This window comes from Pan paniscus, chromosome 2, assembly GCF_029289425.2.
Source record: "Pan paniscus chromosome 2, NHGRI_mPanPan1-v2.0_pri, whole genome shotgun sequence".
NCBI lineage: Eukaryota > Metazoa > Chordata > Mammalia > Primates > Hominidae > Pan > Pan paniscus.
The window spans coordinates 109,175,846-109,197,009 of NC_085926.1; the positions used below are offsets into that span (position 1 = coordinate 109,175,846).

At 36.4% G+C, this 21,164-nt stretch overlaps 1 protein-coding gene across 2 annotated transcripts in view; it reads left to right on the forward strand.

Annotated features, from left to right (window-relative positions):
* NECTIN3 (nectin cell adhesion molecule 3) overlaps window positions 1-21,164 on the forward strand; it is a 130,792-nt gene that overhangs the window by 100,818 nt on the left and 8,810 nt on the right. For both annotated transcript variants that reach the window (XM_024928162.4, XM_034957067.2), the window contains exon 8: window positions 20,913-20,975. In XM_024928162.4, coding sequence (XP_024783930.2) covers window positions 20,913-20,975 — 63 coding nt within the window. The remainder of the gene's footprint in view (window positions 1-20,912; window positions 20,976-21,164) is intronic.

Here is a 21,164-nt window from a genome sequence, read left to right on the forward strand (position 1 = left end):
GGATTGTACCCAGAAGATGCTCACCTTCTGCAATTTAATATACCATCATTTCCCAACACATCAGGTGCTTTTACATCTTTGTGGGACAAAGCTCCATACACCAGTGCATATTGACATTTGAAACCTATTTATAGAGATATTATATGACCTTACTGCACATGTGGGTGGGACCTCATAAAAAAAAAAAAAACCTCTTCAAAACAGTTCAAAGATACACATGTCATCTCCTGGTAAGTTAAAAAAAAAATTAAGTTACAATGTAAAGTTCACATATTTTCTTAGAACAATTCACTTCATTATCCAACTTGCCTTGCTAAAGGTCTGTTACACAGATTTGTAGCCATGTACTTGAAGTAGATTATTTTCAACATTTTATGAAATAAAGAAACATTGAGGCATTTTTACTGACAAGAGTTACCTAAATATTCTGCATCTTCTTGTTTTGAACGATATGCAGATTCAACTAAAATGATATTTTAAAATAAAGAAATTGGATACTTTGTACTGTCACAACTCCTTTTTCTTATGGACACTTGCCATATTTTAAGACTTTTCTCCATGAGTTCTACAAGTAGATTTTTTAAGCCCTGTAATCTTAGTGCTTGTCGTTTTCCCTTGTATTTGTAGCAGCTGCTTCCCTTCATGATCCTCTTTCTTCCTTCTAACTTCCTCATTTTAGTGCCCCTTATCACCATCACTCCCCTACTTCCAGCTCCACATACACTCATGCATGTGCACACAAGCATACCCACACATCATATATTGTTCTGGGCACTTGTCACTTTGATGCATAAGGCTTAATGATACTATGTTAAGATATATATGAGGTGTCATAAACATGTTTAGATCTTGGATGAGGAAGGATAGAAATAAAAATAATATCATTTCCGTCTACTTTTACACATTTAAAGTGTCTAGAGTTGTCTTGGATTTTGTTTTACAGAACTTTGGATTAACTCAGATTCTTTATGTGCTCATTTTTTACAAGCTTATATTTCTTCAAACCTTACTTAAATGTAAGATGGTATTGTGTTCAAAAATGATATTATTAATAGAAGGGAAGAAAAGGAAAGTGGGTCCTAAAGTTGAATTATTGAACATGCTAACAAATTAAACTTTCGTTCTTAATGGTGACATAATACTCATTATAGAATTCTCCACCCACAAATTGTTATCAGGTGAATATTTTTCCTATTGGCCTGTTTCCTTGATCTGCCATTTACCATGCATATTGGAGGCCTCAGTTTTCTATACACTTTATAGCACCTAGACTTATTTGTGAAATCCTGCACACGTTGTTCTAAGAACCTTTGTGTTCTACCCTATATTATCCAGTTTCCTCAGGTTTGAGCTAAACATGAGATTGCAGCAAATCATTCCAAGCTGCTTTGGGAAAAAAAGTGATAGAAGATTTTTTACAGCTTTTGAAGTCACTTATATCCGGTATGATCTTTCCATTTTTTCCTCCAAGCAACTTTCATACAAATGCCACATTCATTTAGAAACAGGGCTACAATCAAAAGTAAACAATTGTGCCTTTTTCTTTAATACACAGATGGTGCATATTCTCTTTGATGTGTTACCCTTTCTGGGTCTGTTAGGAAAACATGACTCCTATTCCAAGATCATGTCACTCCCCTTTAATACAAGATGCTTAATCTCTGTGAACAAGGAAGATCTATTTCTGAACCTGCATCTGCTCCACATCTTTACAAGACCAGTGATCTTTTCCTCCAGGTGATAACATTTAGCCCCTCCCATTTTCTTACATCTCATTATCAAGACATGAACAGCTTCCACCTCTTCTGGATCTTTTACCTGTAATCATACATGATTTTTTCAGTCAAGATCCTCTGCAGGGGCTTATAAACTCTTACACATCTGTTTCAGTTCATGGCGGTCCTATACCTTCTGCTCCACCTCCCTGAACCTCACAATTGGTTCAATGTCTGTAATATGAGCTGCTCACTCACCACCCAGGGAATTTACAGTCTTTGTCCTCTCTTGAAGAACAGTCACTTCTCCCTGTAGTCAGCCCCTGTAATACATTCCTTTCTTCAGTTGAGCTGGTATTCCTTTCTCCTTCTATTGTTGTTTTGAAAAATCTGTGTTCTGATTTCCTGGGTAGAATATGATCCTCCTCACTCTTAGACTCAGTGTATACTAATAATCTCTTTTATTATCCACACGGCTATCCATTCATAGACAAACAATATCCTTTTGTCTCACAAGCCTTTAGTAAAGTGTACAGCCTACATTTATTCTTATTTCTTCTCTTTTTTTTGTACACCTGCAGCTTCTGCATACTTGATTACAGTCCATTGGTGTTTTTTGCATGGTTTTGTTTCCCCTTCTTCACTCCCTATTGTTGATAGTAAAATCCTGGATTCTCCTGGGCTTTGAGAACCTAGCTGTCATCATCATCATTATCATTATCGTCATCATCCAGATTAATGTTTCTCAAGTCCTGCTCTCACTGTATTGCTTTCACCTAGGATCTGGGTGGCTCTGTAGGCTTGGGACTCTCAGTCTAGCCCTATGTGATCTGACTCCACCATACCTAACCCAGTACTCCCAGTATGTTCAAGTGAGTTCTCCCATCCAACCAATAAAGTGTGAGTCCTCACTAATACTGGTTAACCTTACCTCTTCACAGCTTATGTTGATTGCTCTAGCCTCTGAACCCCTGTCATTTCTGTAGTCTGTATTTTAAGTCTTCAGTGTGTTATCTACAGTTTCAAAAATCTCTAAGCAAATCAAGTTTTTCCTAACCCATTTTGCACTCAAATCTGAGCTGAACTACTGATTCTCACAGTGTTATTTATAATCATTTTTCTCACTTAATATGAACATTCAATTTTCCACTGCGGATATATTGATGTGCTTGATCGTGGGGTTCTGTACCATATCCTGCGGGAGGTGCTTTATAAATATATGGAATATGTACCTATCACTTTTCTAAAATCAGAAAAATTTTGAATTCCAAAACACATCTGGTCCTAAGAGTTTCAAATGAGAGATTGTGGACTTGTAGTGATTTAGCCATTTAATAATATTAGGTCAGCAGGTAGTTACATGTCTACAGTGTGCTGGGTACTAAAACGGGAGGGTTCCTTGATCCCCCTTGCAGGACATACAGCAGGGTTGTGGCTTGCCTGTTCCATCGCCACTGCTGCTCAAACCACTGAGGTTTGGGGGCTGGGGGGTGGGGCGAGCATGCAGACAGACAGGTGCAAGAGCCCAGGTGTGCATGTGTTACAGTGTGCCCTTTTAGCCCTGCTGTCTGTAGACAGCTTGAGTGTTAACCAGCTCAGTGGACCCTCTGCCTTTCTGCAAGGGCAGAAGGCCAGTGTGACAACTTTCTGTATCCTGAGCTCTTGTCCAGTGTCCCGGTAGAATTGGGTCACACACGGACTCAATGGATGAGTGCGGACTTGAAGGATGAATGCAGGATTTCAGTGAGTGGTGGAGGTGGCTCTCAGTGGAATGGATGGGGAGCTGGCAGCGGGGATGGAGTGGGAAGATGATCTTCCCCTGGAGCCTGGCCATCCAGCAGCCAAACTCCTCTTCCACCACCCCCAGCCAAACTCCTCTCAGTGTTCAAATGTTGCTCCTCTTCTCTATTTCTCTGTCACATTGTTCCGCCATCCATCTGCTTGTCCCCTCCTCTCCTTGCCTGCTGGTCAGCTTTTGGAGCCTGGGGTTTGGGTTTATATGGGTACAGGATAGTGGGCACGGTGGGCCAAAAGGCAACTTCTTGGGCATGAAAACAGGAATGTTGTCCCCATTTAGGGCCGCTGGTCTCCAGGCTTGAGGGTGGGACCTTTGCCAGGCAACTACCCTCTTCTCCCCAGTGTCTTCTGTTTGTATCAGTACCATGGGAGATAAAGACAAGTAAAAGCATAGAAAGGCCTCCCACTTGTGTTCAAATTGCCTCGCTTTGTTGTTTAACCGTTTGAATGACAAGCCACATGAAACAAGATTATAGATTCCTGGAGGACAGGGCCCATACATTCTTTCACAAGTAGATATTACTTAGGATGAGATTATTTCAGAACATCAAATTATTAATTTTCAGTCCATTCACCTCTGTAGAGCTCAGTTCTCATAGACACAGAACCACAATTCTCATCAGATTTCAAACTAGATATTGCAAACATGATGACATTTCTCATTGTGTTTTAACTAACTTCCTGGGACCGAGGGAAGAGCTGCTTCTGCTTCAGTAACACCCTCTGATGGCTCCCAAGGAGGTCTCCATAAGTATTACCAATTCCAGCCAGGGTCACCCAGAGGGTGGGGCCATCCAATTTTGTTCAGGGAGTAGGTAAAATAATGTTTTTAACTGTTAAATGTTTTTTTGCATTGGTATTTTAAAACATTTATTTCCTCTACTATTTTTCCAAAAGTCTACATTTAGTTATTTGTTACAGTGAAAATGTTCCTATCTTAATAGAGTGACTCCTTTCACTATCAGGTCAAGAAATGTCATCCTGCAATGACATTTACCAACTCCACACTAAGTAGATGGCCTGTTATTTGTAGTTATTAGCCTGTTTTAGGGGCCAGAAGAAAATACCCAAACTCTATTTGGCCATATGAATTACGTGTACATGAAGAGAAAATAGTTTTCACTGTTCTTGCCTCATGGAGTAGCATCTAAGTCAGTATCACTATGTAAAAATTAAATAGTGACACGGTAGGGTGCATTGAAAACAAGAAAAATCCTTGACTCATTTTATTAATCATTGCAGCCTACCTTCACTGGAAGGATTCTCCAGCTTTTGTATTATCTGCTTCACTTTCCTTTTAAAGTCACTGGTGCTGTGAATTTTCATTCAAATCACTGATGCTCCTGGCTCTCCTTAACTCATAAACTGAGTTCTAGCTCAAGCTGCCTCTGTGCAGGTCACTTAAAACTTTAGTGTCTTTGTGGGGGGAAATGCCAAATTGAGACTACAGTTACTTCTCAATTCAAATAAAACTGCATTCTTTGGGTTTTATATTTAAAAAATTGGCGTTCCTGAAAGTTAATATTAACTTTCCATAGCAGACAGTGTCTCTTTGTATTTTACCTTCTTAACCATTATTAGGTTATTTTCCTTCAGAAGGAGAAACTATATATGTTACCTTTATTTTCTTTTTTTTTTCTTCTGGGAAAATGTTGAAAAATATCATTAAATTTAAGATCCCCCCAAAAATACATGTAAGTATTAACTAAATATGTTCAAGAGACAACTTAGAAGGCTTCTAGAAAGTAACCATTAGGTAAATGGATAGAGGCCCTTTTGTATTTCATTTGCTACATTTCTATTACACCCTCAATAGGAAAACTAGATTGTTGGTAAGGGAAATTATTTCTGTATTGTCTCATCTTTCAATAGGAAGGAATATAAGGGAACTGGCATTCTTCACTTAGTATATAGCCTGTTGTTTTAGGAACTAAAATACATTCCGTATTGAAGATTTTAGGCGGCCTTTTCTGTTTTAATTTTTACTCTTATTTTTGCAAAGAATGGCATAAATTATTAACCACTTAGAAAATCTTAACAGAGTGTCTTTTTCTAGTTCTTTGAGTTAAGGGTCAGCAGTTAGCTTTGAAATTACTTATGGTTATTTCAAAAAGACATAAAAATTAAGTTTTTAAAAAGAAGAACTGAGTTAATGTATGAAATAAGGTGGCATTTTTAAGGAGGCCCACATTTATCTATACCCTTACCTTTTTATTCATTTATTATTTAAAAATATTTATCTAATTTTTATCTAATCGATATTTATTATACATGTAGATAAGGAAGACAGAAAGCAAGAAGGAACTTAGATGCTAGATTAAATATGAGATTTGGGAAGGCCCATATTAATGATCTCTAGAGAGGAATTCAATTTTGGTTCTTATTTTAGCATGTAAAATTTTGATCATTACAACATCTAGGCAGTAATGGAATGATTTTTGGCATAGCTTCTCTGAGAACACATCTTTTAAGATGTGTATTTTTTAAGATACTGTGTAGTATGATGACAGGTGATATTTCTCTACTTGATGGCTTTGTGACAATACTGTGCTTGATACAGAAAAGACAGCTACCATCTTGAGGGTGTTTGGGTGTGTTGATGAAACTAAGGTTTACCTTATGGGAAAATTTGGAGATAAAATGGTATGAGTGGGTAAATAGGTACAGCATTAGGGCATCGCATTGAAAAGCAGAGATGCCCCTTGTGAAAATGACAACATGGTTTTCTGGTGTTAAAATGTGTAGGCATTTATTAGTTATGGAAAACAGTGCATATGTGCATTTGTACCCCAGAAATGGTTAGGATTTATGATTAAGAACATCTTGGAATTATATTTGGATATCATTTGCCTGCAAATAATTCATCACCTTTACCATCTGTCTGCTTTAATTAGGTACTTTGCTTTGCATATGTATTACAATTTAGGTAAAGTATCACTTTCTTGTGTATTTTAATATGAGAATTAAGCAAGACCATAAACCAAGATAAGAAATTTCATTAAAATGTGTCGTATCAAATTTCACTTTGAAAAATTAAAACCTAGAATGTATACTCAGTAGAAGTAATGAAATTTATTTACCAGTGATAACAAGAAACACTGCCTTCCTTTTGGTTAAGACAGCATTTTCAACAACTAAGCTGTTACAACTCTGTGGTTGACTTCAGAAAAATTCAGTGCTACCTTGTGGGATAAAATATCCAATATTCTATCTTGCAAATAAACCTCATGATAGCAGCCTGTATTTGAAAAGTTAGCCATGAGGACTTTCTTTCTATAGTCATTTCTTCTTTAACTGACTCATTACAATCTATAATATTACAAATTAGGGGACTAGACATTGCATTTTGAGGTACTGCACTATATCACTGTGAGTATAAACAAACACTCAAAAAGAGAGGGGAAATACCCTCCTAATAAATTTTTAAGGCATTATCCTACAACAAATGACCACTGTATGTTCAGCCCTGGGCTGGGGCAGAATGGGAAACTCTCAGAGTCTCATTACTGCTTGAGAAAAGCCTTGCCTTTGTTTTCCTCTAATTGAGGCTGGAGCTCAAGCAGGAGGTGAAGTACCTTAGACTCGTATGGATGACGATAAACCAGAGCATGTGGCAAAGCTCGCCAGTCTTGAGCATCACTAGTCTTTCTCCTCACTTATATGCCATCTGCCTTCTCAAATGTTCATTGTCTTCCCACTTTTTAGCCCCTTTCTGCAAGCAGATTAAGAGACTGGATATACTCAAGATGGGAAGTTTTATGTGATGGTTTAAGGCACAGACTTTGGAGTTACATAAAGATGTATTTGAATCTTAGCTCTAAATACTTGGAACCGTTGCTCAATCATTCTAGGCCTCAGTTTCTTCATCTGTGATATGGGGACAGTGATATTGCCTCAAGGGCATAGTGTAAGACTATGAGTATAACCAAAGCATCTTAAACAGTGCTTGTCTTACTATAAATCTTGGCTGTAATAAAACTTGGCTATATTATACTTTCAGGAAAATGTAATTATATTGAGATGTTAAATCTCTGAGACATTTGCATTGAAGCTTTTAGCCTGAGATTGTATAGTAAAAAATTAAAAAGGAGTATTAGCTAATGGATAAGGCAGGTAGTAAGGGAAGAATCTTTTGTCAGTCCTTATAAGTTGTAATTGTAGTTTTACCTAAGCTGAGCCTAATGCTGTCTGTTTTAATCATGTTGCCATTATTGAGCCAACTTTCATGTTCTCTTGCCTTCTTTCTTAAATGCTAGAACCTCTCCTCCAGTCTATCTAAGTCCCAAGGATCTAGAATGTCTTTTCACAGCATTCACTCCCTTCCCATGAACCATCTCAGACCTATCTCTGCCCTGTTCTTTCCAAGTAGTAATTCAGACCTCAAGATTTCTAGTCCAGCTGGCACAGGTTTCTCAACAAAGCTAGCACCCAAGATATCTGTGGGGACCTCTGACTAAAAGTGGGAGTCAGTTTCTATGCAATGATAGCTTTTCAGTAAGTGTTTACTGAGCACCTACTCTGATAGCAGCATGTGTGGTTTGGGAGAAATCTGTCATTCTCTTAGTGGGTTAACAGGAAAGGATTTATGGGATGTAATACACAGACAGAAGACGTTGGGACAGAGGAACTATAAGCAAATAAATCTCAAGTCTTGGGGAATAAGATCCAGGCAGACTGGCTGGGCGCGGTGGCTCACGCCTGTAATCCCAGCACTTTGGGAGGCCGAGATGGGCAGATCACGAGGTCAGGAGATCGAGACCATCCTGGCTAACATGGTGAAACCCCGTCTCTACTAAAAATACAAAAAATTAGCTGAGTGTGGCGGCGGGCACCTGTAGTCCAAGCTACTCGGGAGGCTGAGGCAGAAGAATGGTGTGAACCCGGGAGACAGCTTGCAGTGAACCGAGGTCACACCACTGCACTCCAGCCTGGGCGACAGAGCAAGACTCTGTCTCAAAAAAAAAAAAAGATCCAGGCAGACTTTACACATTTAACTTGTATAATATGTGATGGCAGTCTGCACTGATCACAACTGATTGTAGATATTAGAGAACTAATAATTAACTTAAAAAATAACAAAGACAAAATTTCAAATTTAAAAGAAAAAAGTTGATTAATAATACAGCAACCCCATTGACATTCACAGAGAATACTTCATAGAATTTTGAGAAACCCTGCATTACTGAATACCCCTATCTTTTATAAAACTCATATATAAGAGTTGAGAATAAAAGATACCTTGAGAAATGGATATAGCTAAATGATTAGCCTCATATTGAAAACCTTCCAGGTCTTGATTCCAATTTATGTCTCAACAAAATTATAAATTACTACCTGTCATAAACCTTTTAAGCTTACTCATGAATGCTTGGAACCAGCAATGTTAAATCCGTGAATACTAAGGGTCTGCTAAAATAATAAGAGACATTTATATGACTAGCATACCCATATGTGTAATTATCTTGGAGAATAGTAACAATTATGTATCTCATTAAACAACTGCCTAATTAACATTGTTGTAAATTTTCCCTGATTAGTGTACAATCTTTATAGTTGCTGATCCTGAAACAAAGTCGACCTCTCTCATAACTATTTAAAAAAGTGAAAAAGAAATCAATCTTTGGTTCACAGTTTTAATAATATATTAATTCTTTTAGAGAGGTACTTAATAGATATGAGTGTAATATCCTATATGCCTTGAAGAATCCATATTTTGTGAATTATATATGATGGCCAGTTCTTTATGTGTTGCTCCTTTAGTGTGGAGAAATCATCTCTCTAGATTAGGAACTCAGTCATCCAAATAAGCAACTGGATACTTTGTAATGGAGAAACTTCTGCATCAGGGACAGTCTGTTGTAAAGTATTTATTAAGAATTTAATATGTACTTTTTTCATAGCAGATTCCAGACTATGTCAATGACTTCTCAGTTTACTTAATCTCCCTACCCATGTTTCTCCAAAACGGAGTAATTATAATAAAATGACAAGTTAGAGTTTTTTTTAAAAAAAACTTTATTGAGTTGGAGTTTACATAATACCATGCCATATTTTAAGTGTACATTTTCATAGCCTTGCCAAATGTGTACGTGGATGTAACCATTGCCCCAAGCAAGAACTTTTCCATCACCTGAAAAATTTCTCATGTATACCCTCCACCATCAGTATCACCACTACCACCACCATCATCCCACACACCTCCTTTCTCTGGCAACCATTGTTGTGATTTCTGTCACAATATATTAGTTATGCCATTTTAAAAGAACCTCACATGAATGGAATCCCAGTGTGCTCTTTTGCGTCCAATTTCTTTTGCTCAGTATAATGTTTTTAAGATTCACCCATGTTATTGCATGAATAAACTTTGTTTTATTGCTGAGAAGTGTCCTATTTTATGAGTATACTATAATTTTTTATATTCATTCATCTGTTGAGGACCATTTTGGTTTAAAGTTTTGGGATGTTGTGAAGAAAAAAACCTTTTTCCTTTTTTTGTAATATATTTTTCTGGTTTTAGTATCCAGATGATGTTAATCTCATAAAAGGAGTTTCAGAGTATTCTCTTTTTCTCCATTTGCTGAAATAATTTTTAAGAGCAGTGTTATTCCTTCTTTAAAATGTTTGGTAGAATTTACTAGTGAAATCATCTGGGCCTGGAGTTTCTTTGTGGAAGGATTTTAATTGTGCCTTTCAGTATATTTATTAGTTTCATCTAGGTTGTCAAAGTTAATTGGCATCAAATTTTTCATAATACACTTTTTTATCCTTTTAATTTATATGGGATCAGCAGTAATGTCACCTTTTTCATTTTGATATTGATTTGTGTTTTCTCTTTTTCTTGCTAGGGGTTTTCCCATTTTATTAATATTTTCAAAGAAACAGATTTTGATTTTATTAATTCTCTCCATTGTTTGTGTGTTTGTTTTGCTTGTTTATTGATTTTTCACTCTTTTTTTCTACTTCCTTTGGATTTAATTTGTTCTTTTTTCAGTTTCTTAAGCTTAGATCATTAATTTGAGACCTTTCTTCTTTTCTAATACAAGCATTTAAAAATACAAAGTTTCCTTTGAGCACTTCTTTGTTTGAAATTATGCAAACTTTGGCTTTTTAAGATATCATTATTCAGTTAAATATTTTCTAGTTTATCTTTTATTTCTTTGCTTAATTAGTTATTTAGAAGTATATTTTACAAACATTTTGAAATTTTCAAATGTTTTAATTATTTATTTTTCATTAATTTTTTTATGGTTAGAAAATATATCTGTTTCACTTCAATCTTTTAAGTATATTGAGACTTCTTTTAAAACCCAGCGTATAGTCTGTCTTAGTGAATGTTTTTATGTGTACTGAAACTAATGTATGTTACGCTGTTGTTGGATGTGGTAGTTTATAAATGTCACTTAGGTCAAGTTGGTTGATAGTGTTGTTCAAGTCTTATAAATATGTACTGATTTTCCTTTTTCATTTCTATAGTAACTAAGATGGGAATGTTATTTTCTACTACATTTGTGAATATATCCATTTCTCCAATTCTGTCGGTTATTCATATATTTTTGTAGTTCTCTTATTGGATATGTACAGATGTAGGATTGTTATGTCTTCTTGATAAACTGATCCTTTTATCATTTATGAAAGATCCTTTTTGATTTCTGATAATTTTATTTGTCCTGAAGTTACTTTGTCTGATATTACTATAGGTACTCTGGTTTTCAGACTTTTTTTTTTATGATTTGTGTATAGTGTGTGTTTTTCCATCCCTTTGCTTTTAACCAACCTATGTCTTAACATATTTACAATAATTTTCATATTGGTCACATGTAGTTGGGTATTGCCTTGTTACCAATCTGAAAATCCTTACCTTAAATTGCTATGTTTATGTTTATTGCCACTTTTACTTAACTTATTTATTGCTGTGGTTGGGCTTAAGTCCATCATCTTGTTATTTGTCTTCTGTTTGTCCCATTGGATCTTTGTCCTTTTTTTCACTTTTCCTGCCTTCTTTTAAATTAGCTGAGTGATTAAGTATTTTTTAATTTAAATACATTTATTTAGTATTTAGCATACACATTTTTAACTTATCACTATCTACCTTAATATTACATAATACTACTTCATATATATTAGATGAATTTTAATATGCATTTCAATTTTTCCTTCTTTTCTTATCATCTTATGCATTTTATTTCTCCCTGCGTTATAAACCTGACAATACATTATTACTATTTTTGTTTTAAACCATAATGTATCTTTTCTTAAAACTACAAACTGATAAAGTTATGTTTGAAGTCCGTTTTCTTCAACCTGAATACCTTTTCCATAACATTTCTTATGTTACAGATCTACTGATAAAACAATTTTTTTTCTCTATTTCACTATTTTTTTTTTTTTTTTGAAACAAAGTTTCATTCTTGTTGCCCAGGCTGGAGTGCAATGGCTCGGTCTCAGTTCACTGCAACCTCTGCCTCCCAGGTTCAAGTGATTCTCCTGCCTTAGCCTCTCAAGTAGCTGGGGTTAGAGGCGCCCGCCACCACACCTGGCTAATTTTTTTGTATTTTTATTAGAGACAGGGTTTTACCATGTTGGCCAGGCTGGTCTCAAACTCCTGACCTGAAGTGATCTGCCCGCCTCAGCCTCCCAAAGTGCTGGGATTACAGGCGTGAGCCACAATGCCCAGCCTATTTTTGAATATTTTATGGGATATAGAATTCTAGTTTTTTTTTCATTTAGCACTTTAAAATTATAGTTTTATTGTCTTCTATACTCCTTTTTTTTCTAGTGAGAAGCCAGTGATAATGCTTTATTTCTCTGATTAAACTATGTCTTGTTTTTCCCTTTAGCTACATCTTTGATTTTCTCTTTATTGTTAGTTTTTAGCAATTAGATTTTGAAAGGTGTTAGAGTGGCTTTCTTTATGTTTACCATTTTGGGGGTTCACTGAGCTTCATAGTACTGTAGGTTTATATATTTCATAAAATTTGGAAAATTTTGGCAGTTCTTCAAATATTATAGTTTTCCCTTCTGTGATTCCAGTTATACAAATGGTAGATTTTTTTATATTATCTCACAGATTACTAAGACTATATTCAATTTTTTCAGCCTTTTTTCCCTCTGTTCTTTTGTATTGATAGATTCTGCCTTTAAGTACAGTGATTTTTTCTTCTGCAGTGTCTACTCTGCTACTAAGGCCATCCAGTGACTTTTTCCATTTCAGATATTGTATTTTTTTCTAGCTCTAAAGTTATTTTTGGTCTTTTTTATAGTTGTCAACTCTCATGTTGTGTTCATGTTTTCCTTTATAGCCTTAAACATATTTATAATAGCCATTTTAAAGTTTTTCTCTGCTAATTTCATCGTATGTCATGTTATGCTTTGAAAAGTCATATTGAAATTTAATTGCCATTGTAATACTATTGATCTAATCACCTTCTACCTTCATTAATAGATTAATACCATTATCTTTGGAGTGGGTTAGTTATCTCGAGACTCCAGCCCCACTTTTCTCTCTGCGTTGTATGCTTGCCTGGCCTTCTGCTTTCCACGGTAGAATGATGTAACATGAAGGCCTTTGCCAGATGCTAGCACCTTGATATTGAACTTCCCAGCCTTCATGAGCCAAATAACCTTCTATTGTTTACATATTACCCAGTCCGTGGTATTCTGTTATAGCAACACAAAACAGACTAAGACATGTTATTTCTGGTTTAGTTTCTATATACTTATTTTATCCCACTTTTTTGTTTTATCATGGTCAGTACATTTTAATTGGATGCTGGACACTGTGAATGTTATGTTTTCAATTGTTTGAATTTTGCTCTTATTTCTTAATAAGAATTCAGTTATTTTCTGGAAATCAGTTAATTTACTTCAAGATCAACCTGATCTTCTGGAACCTGATCTTCTGGAATTTGTTTTTAAGTTTTGTTAGGATGGTTATAGAGTAGCCTATCTTCTAGAGCTACTTTAGCCTTCTAAGGTGTGAACCTGGGTCTCTGCTGGATGTCTCACATGTTCAGTGAGGATTTTCTACTTCAGCTGGTTGGATCAATAAGTGTCACTCAACTCTAATCAAGTTCTGGTAATTGTTAAGATAACAGCTCCCTAGCAAATTTTCTTTCTCCAACAGTTATTCTTTGCTCTGTGCATGCCCAGCCTAGTATGCTGCCCAGGGAACTCTCATGCAGATTTCTGGAGCTTTTTTTATGTGTGTCTTTGTCTTCTTCAGGACCCTGTTCCACAGATTTCACTCACCTCAACTTTCCTAAATGCCGAACTCTGTCTCCCCAGTTCAGCAAGATCCTGTGCTCTTCTTGAATTTTTCTCTTCTTACGTCACCAGAAAAAAACAGAGTTATCAAAAGATAACACATGTGCGTGTGTGTGTGGGAGTGTGTGTGGATATTTTGTGTATATGTATTTTTCCATGATCTGGGATCCCAGTCCTATACAACACAGTTGTTCAGTGTCTGAAAACTGTTGTTTTATATATTTTGTCCAATTTTTTATTAGTTTATGATAGGAAGGTTAGTCTGGTATTAGTTCTCCATCATGACTGGAAGCAGAAGTAAAAATGTATCACTTGTCAGTATAGGGAAGAAGCATTAGGGCAAGATATATCAATCAAATGAAACTTTTACAGTGCCTTGTGGAGTTATAAGCAGAAGAGAGGGAAAATGCCAACAGATAGATGCAGAGCACCTTGTAGAGAATAAACAAAAGGAAGAAGTAAGAAGGTCATGGAACAGGGACTCTGCAGAGAAAATGACTGGGTTTTCTATGATCCAGTAATTCCAGAAATCTCTTTGTTTAGGGTTGAATAAAAAATAATTTCAACAAGAATCCTAGGTATTAATCTCAAGTTCTGGTGGGTGGGTAAAGAAAAGAGACACAATTCCCTGGTCAACAGTGGAATTGGGAGAATAGCAGAAGCACAAATAGAAGTGAACTAAAAAGGAAAGAGTAATTATAAAATGTTGTATTATAACTTGGATTCAGAGTTTCTTGACAGGCATAGGAGAGCAGTATATAGTAATTTGTTCCTTTTTTCTAAGGCAGGAGACCAGAATCAAAGTAATTAAATAACATATTCATTATTTATACGTTCTTCATATACTCTATACTCCATAAAAAAACAGTGAGTGCACATTAAAATATTTAATTATGTCTAGTATGCGGTGAGTGGCAGTGGGAAATTACCCAAGGATGTGACAGGGAAGCTGGGAAACTGCTTGAATTGGGAAGGAATTAGAATTAGGAAAAACTATTTTAAAATTCATATGGAACCAAAAAAGAGTTTGAATAGCCAAGGCAATCATAAACAAAAAGAACAAAGCTAGAGGCATCAAGTTAACCCAACTTCAAACTGTTATTACAAGGCTACAGTAACCAAAACAGCATAGTACTGGTACAAAAACAGATAATAGACCAATACGACAGAATGGAGAGCCCAAAAATAAAGCTGTACAGCTAACATCATCTGATCTTTGACAAAGTCAACAAAAAACAAGCAATGAGGAAAGGACTCTGTATTCAATAAATGATGCTAGGGTAAATGGCTAGCCATATACAGAAAATCGAAACTGGACCTCTTCCTTACACGTTATACAAAAAATCAACTCCTACCTATTGGATACTATGCCTATTACCTGGGTGATGAAATAATCTGTACATTAGATCCCCATGATACACAATTAACCTATGTAACAAACCTGCATATGTACCCCTGAACTTAAAATAAAAGTTAAAAACAAGCCTGAAAAAACTAGTATTAGCACTTTAGAAACTAGGGATGAAAGCCTCTGTGACGTTAGCAAATCAAGAGAGTGAATATGGATTATAACTCAATAGAAATTGCTATAATATAGTACATGTAAGTAGAGAAGTTGAAATACGTATTACAGATTTAGAGTAGCCCAAGGCTTTCTAGGAAAAGATACAAGAATAATATAATATATGCTGTGTATCCATCAGAGTATTGTAGTTTTATTCAGTATATATATATTAGTCACCAAACATATGTACAGTATTATTTAAAACACTTTTCAAATACAGATATTTTGTTAATTACTTTTTTAAAAAAATCCTGTTGAGGACATGGAGCAGCTGAGACTCTCATTCATTACTGGTGGGAATACAAAATGGTATAGATGCTTTGGGAGACAGTTTGGCAGTTTCTTAAAAAACTAAGCATATACCTCACACCTGTAATCCCAACACTGTGGGAGGATCATTTGACACCAGGAATTTGAGACGAGCCTGGGAAATATAGCAATACCCTGTCTCTACAAAAAATAAATTGAAAAAATTAGCCAGGCATGGTGGTGTGTGCCTGTAGTCCCAGCTACTTGGGAGGCTGAGGGAGGAGGATCGCTTGAACTCAGGCGTTTGAGACTGCAGTGAACCATGACTGTACCACTACTCTCCAGCCTGGGTGACAGAGCAAGACTCCATCTTTACATAAAAACAACAATTAAGCATACTCTTACCATATAACCTAGCAAATCACACTCCTTAATATTTACCCATATGATGTGAAAACTTATGTTCATACAAAACTTGCACATGAATGTTTATAGCAGCTCAATTCATAATTTCCAAAACTTGGAAGTAACCATTATGCAAATGAATAAATGAACTAATATATTCAGACAATGGAATATTATTTAGTGCTAAAAAGGAATAAACCATCAAGTCATGAAAAGACATGGGTAATGTTAAATGCATATTACAGAGTGAAAGATCTGAAAAAGCTACATACTGAATGATTTCCACTATATGATACTGTGGAAAAGGTAAAACAATAGAGACTGGAAAAAGATAAATTATTGCTATAGGTTGGGTGGCTAGGGAGGATGGTGGAACACAGGAGATTTTCAGGCCAGTTAAATTATTCTGCATGATACTACAAGAGTAGATCGTGTCATGATCCATTTGTTAAAATCTGTTTGTTACAACACCAAGAGTGAACTCTAATGTAAACTATAAACTTTAGGTGATGATGTGTGAGAAGGTGCATCAATGGTAACAAATGTGCCACTGTGGTGCAAGTATGTTCATAGTTGTGGAGGTTGTGGCATGGGGGCAGGGAATATGTGGGAATTATTTGTACTTTCCACTGAACTTTTCTGTGAACTTAAAACCACTAAAAAATAAAATTGATTAAATAAAAAGAGATGCTAGTTTATGCAACATTTCAGGTGGTCTGTGGATTGACAGAAAGAGCATGTACTCATCTGCCATTAGATTTAAGTTCCTTATGTATTGAGCCAATGTCACAAAATCTTGTCAGAGTTTATATAGCCACACAGTGCAGAAACAGATACATAATGCTTTCCATAGCCCAGTTCCCTAATGCAGGGCCTTTTCTAGGATGTGTTGGGTCCTTGTCTGCATACACAATTTTACTAAATATTATATTACAAAAGTTACAGTGATTTAATGATGAAGATTCAGAATATGGGATAGAGAAAAGAAATTTACCCATTCACTTATTGTCCGATCAGTGCACATGAAGATTGTTTGTAGTGTCCAGGCACCATTTTTTCCTGTTCAGGTCTGAGAACTTTCTCTTCTTGTCCTTTACTGTCAAATTCACCACTTCTGGCTATTTAAAAAAAGTCTTCTACCATGAGAAAAAGACAGCAATGTTGTTATTACTCATAAAGCTATGGCTCTTTAAAATCTGTTTGTATTGAAGCAGAGTAGACAGATTATTTATCTCTGTAGTTCCCAAATACTATTAACTTAATACTTGTTATATTGTTACTTATGACACTGCATTACTGACTTCCAGAGACTTGAAAGTTGTTACCACATTTAATAGGTGATGACCAAATACAGTTCTTAACCCAGGGTGTTCAGCAAAGTGTGAATGATCATTTATTTTCCGGTCATGTTAAATTTACCATTGGGAATTTTAAATATAAGCATAGAACAGCATATCTTCCAACCAAATCTTCCCTTGAACTCTTGAGGCCATAAACACTGTGTTCCTAGAATATGCTCCCTTTCAGTGTTGACTGTACCCCTGCTTTCCCCCACACTGCCACAAGGAATAGTCAAGGACTATGTTGTTACCAGAGGCTATGTTCAAGATTTCTTTTCCTTTTTTTTAACTTTTCAACATGATCGTACTACTGTTAAGGAATGGAAACAACCACCAGAAATCTTTGATTGCCCTCCATTTGGTAGCTACTGTTTACTTCTTGGAAGCCAAGGTTGCTTAGAACATCACTTAAATTGCCTTTTCCTTCCAGAAGTGTCAGACTTAGAAATTAAGTCACACTATTAGACATGAGGGACTGCTGAAGAAAATGGTATGAGCAGACTGTGGCATGTCTGTCAGAGGTTCCTTGATGCTGGTAAAAGAGGTAGTGGGTTATGATGGCTTCTACTGACTTGTCCTAAGAATCAACACAAATGTATTTAGGTTTTATTATTATAATAAAGGGAAACTTGAAGTGGGAGAAAATGAGATTGTAAATTGATTTTTTAAAGATATCCAGATACCACTTTTAAAAAAATGGATTAACTCTTCTCATGGCTTAGGAAATTCACACCCACCCCCTTTACAGAGAAGCTTCTGATTACACCACCTCTTGTCAAGTTAGATGCAGCAGTGAGTGATGTGAAATCATTTCTTAATTATCTGTTTTAATGGATGGAGAATAATAAATGGCAAAGAAACAAATGAAAATGCTGATTTTAATATAAGGTATTTTTTCCCAAGTCTATTTTCCTTTGACCAGGACCAGCTACATAATTCCTGAGGCACAGTGCAAAATGAAAATGCTGGGCCCCATGTTCAAAAATTAAGGCTGTCAAGATGGCATTATTAGGTACCTAGATAGGGGGTGAATGAGAGTCTCATCTTCACTGGGACATGACCTCCAGGCACCTGCCATATGCACCATGACTGTGGGCATGTGCTCCTAAACCAATGCCCAGGCATCTGCCTGGGCCGAGGACAGCAGCAGTCACTGGAGAGGGGGCAGGGAGGGGGAGGCCAGGTAGGACCTGGGGCAGCAAGATGGGGTAGCAGTGGCCAAGAACCACACAGATAGCAGGAGGCAGGGATGCCTGTGAGCCTAGCCTACAAGTCCCTGAAGCATGCTTTTTTGTCTCATTAGACCACTTACAACAGAAATTAACAGTGAAATTATTAAGAAATCTTAGATGGCAACTGCAAAGTATTAAAAGCATTAAACCCCAGGGGCCATGTGTGATTGGCCATACATCCATGACTGCCCCTGCCTTGGACTTTTACCAGTGTGTACTGTTAATATCACCTGATCATGTGGGAAGCACTGTAGAATTATGCTGACTTTGACAGGAGGAGTGAACATGTCACATAATTTATAATATAGATAACCTTGACATATGACATCAAGAATTGATGATAGTTTAGATTCCAATAAATTCATTAGTGAACTATTCTTATTGCACAAACCCACATTAAGGTAGAGGGATGGAGGAAAATGACTATGTTAGTCTGTTCAGGCTTCTGTAACAAAACACCATAAACTAGGTAGCTAACAAACAACAGAAATGTATTTCTTATACTTCTAGAGGCTGGGAAGTCCAAGATGAAGGTATCAGCAGATTTAGTGTCTGGCGAGGGCCTTATTCCTAATAGATGGCTGTCTTCTCACTATAACTTCATAAGAAGGAAGGGAAGAGCTCTGATCTCTTCAATCCCTTATAAGGGCACTAATCCCATTTATGACAGCTCCACTCTTATACCCTATTCACTTCCCAAAGGCCCCACCTTTTAGTACTAACACATTGCAATTAGGTTTCAACATATGAATTTTGGGAGTACACAAACATTCAGACCATTAGCAATGGCTAAGTAAGGCTCACTACTTACTGGAGTTGAAAGTTACATTAGGGACTATAAAACAAGACAGTCATGATGTGTGCTATAATAGAGATAAAAACAAGAACAATAGGAAAACTAGGAGTAAAGAGATTAACTTTGACAGGCAATGTGGACAAGCCTTGTGAAAAAAAGAATGACTTTAGTCAGGCCATGTTGGATAAGTAGAATTTCTACTCCCAGAGATTCGTCCTTCCAAAACAAAAGGGACAGTATGAGCAAAGATAGTGAAATGCAGAGCTTGTTGATAGGTAATGCCTGCATGTGGAGACATTCAGGCATTATTTTATTATATTGACTGAACATCTATTTTCCAGACACTAAAATGAAAGCAAGGATGTGAAAATACAGAATTTGGAATTAGGCAAAGCCACATTTGAATCACTATTTACCACTTACCAGTTGTGTGACTGGAGACAACTTGCATAACTAAGCCTCAGTTTTAGTCATCTGTAAAATAAAGATACTAGTTTTGTTGAAGTATTATACATATAAAGATTAGGTGAGATAATGTTTGTGAAACACTTCAACCAGCACTCTCAATCTGGATAAGGAGAAAAGCAAGTAGACTTATAAATGTGATAATAAATGCTATGAAGGCACAGAAAAGAGTGGCCATCTCTGCTCGAGGGTGTTGTGCAAGGCTTCATGAAAGAGGTGATATTTGAACTGAAGTCTGAAGGGTAAGTCATGTGTTTGTAAGCCGAGGAAAACTGAAAAAAATTCTTCTTAGGGTGAAGTTTGAAAATGAACTCGCTTTATAATCTGTGTGGGGGGAAGGTGGGGATAAGGATGGGAGATTAGCAAGCAAGAAAAGGATGATCATATGGCCTTTAAATCTGTGTATAAAGACAAAAAATAATGTCTCATTACCACCCCAAACCACTTTTACCTGATTCAAAATATCAGACTCTTCTGAGAAGACAGGAGACCTTCTGTGGTGAGCTCACCCTCATGTAAGATGTAAACAAGTTTGCATGAGAACTTCTGCAGCAGATGTTGTCTATATTTTCTTTTCTTTTTGAAACCGAATCTTGGTTGCTCTGTAGCCCAGGCTGGAGTACAGTGGTACAATCATGGCTCACTGTGACCTCTGCTTCCCCAATTCAAACAATTCTCCTGTCTCAGCCTCCCAAATAGCTGGGATTACAGGTGTGCACCACCACACCTGGCTAATTTTTGTATTTTTAGTAGAGACGGAGTTTCACCATGTTGATCAGGCTGGTCTCAAACTTCTGGCCTCAAGTTATCCACCTGCCTTGGCCTCCCAAAGTGCTAGGATTACAAGCAAGAGCCACTGTGCCCAGCCCTATATTTTCTTCTTTCCAGAAGTCAAGAGCCAGGAGAGAGTGAGTGAAACTCTTTAAAAAAATATGGTTGCTTTTCTTACTCTCATGTGGAACATTTTGCTTAGTTGGTAGACATTTATAACAAGACATGATTGGCTCTTTTAAAAATAGGAATCTTAGTGGTTGATATGTTTTGCCATGTGTTTTACAGTGCACATCTTTTTGTGTTTTCTTCCAGCCTGAACACTTGCCTTTGCAGACTCAGTTCAAAGAAAGAGAAGTTGGCAATCTTCAGCACTCTGTAAGTAACTGTGTTGTCGGTATCAGCCCAGGTGGAGCTGGTAGCTAACGTGCTTATTAAAATATCATTTAATTGTATACAAGTTCATTTTATTCATCTTTCCCCTATTTGAATGTCTCTGCTAAGATCTGGTAGTCCTTGAATTTTACTCTTAGAAGTAATCAAGTTTTATGAAACCAATAACGGGCA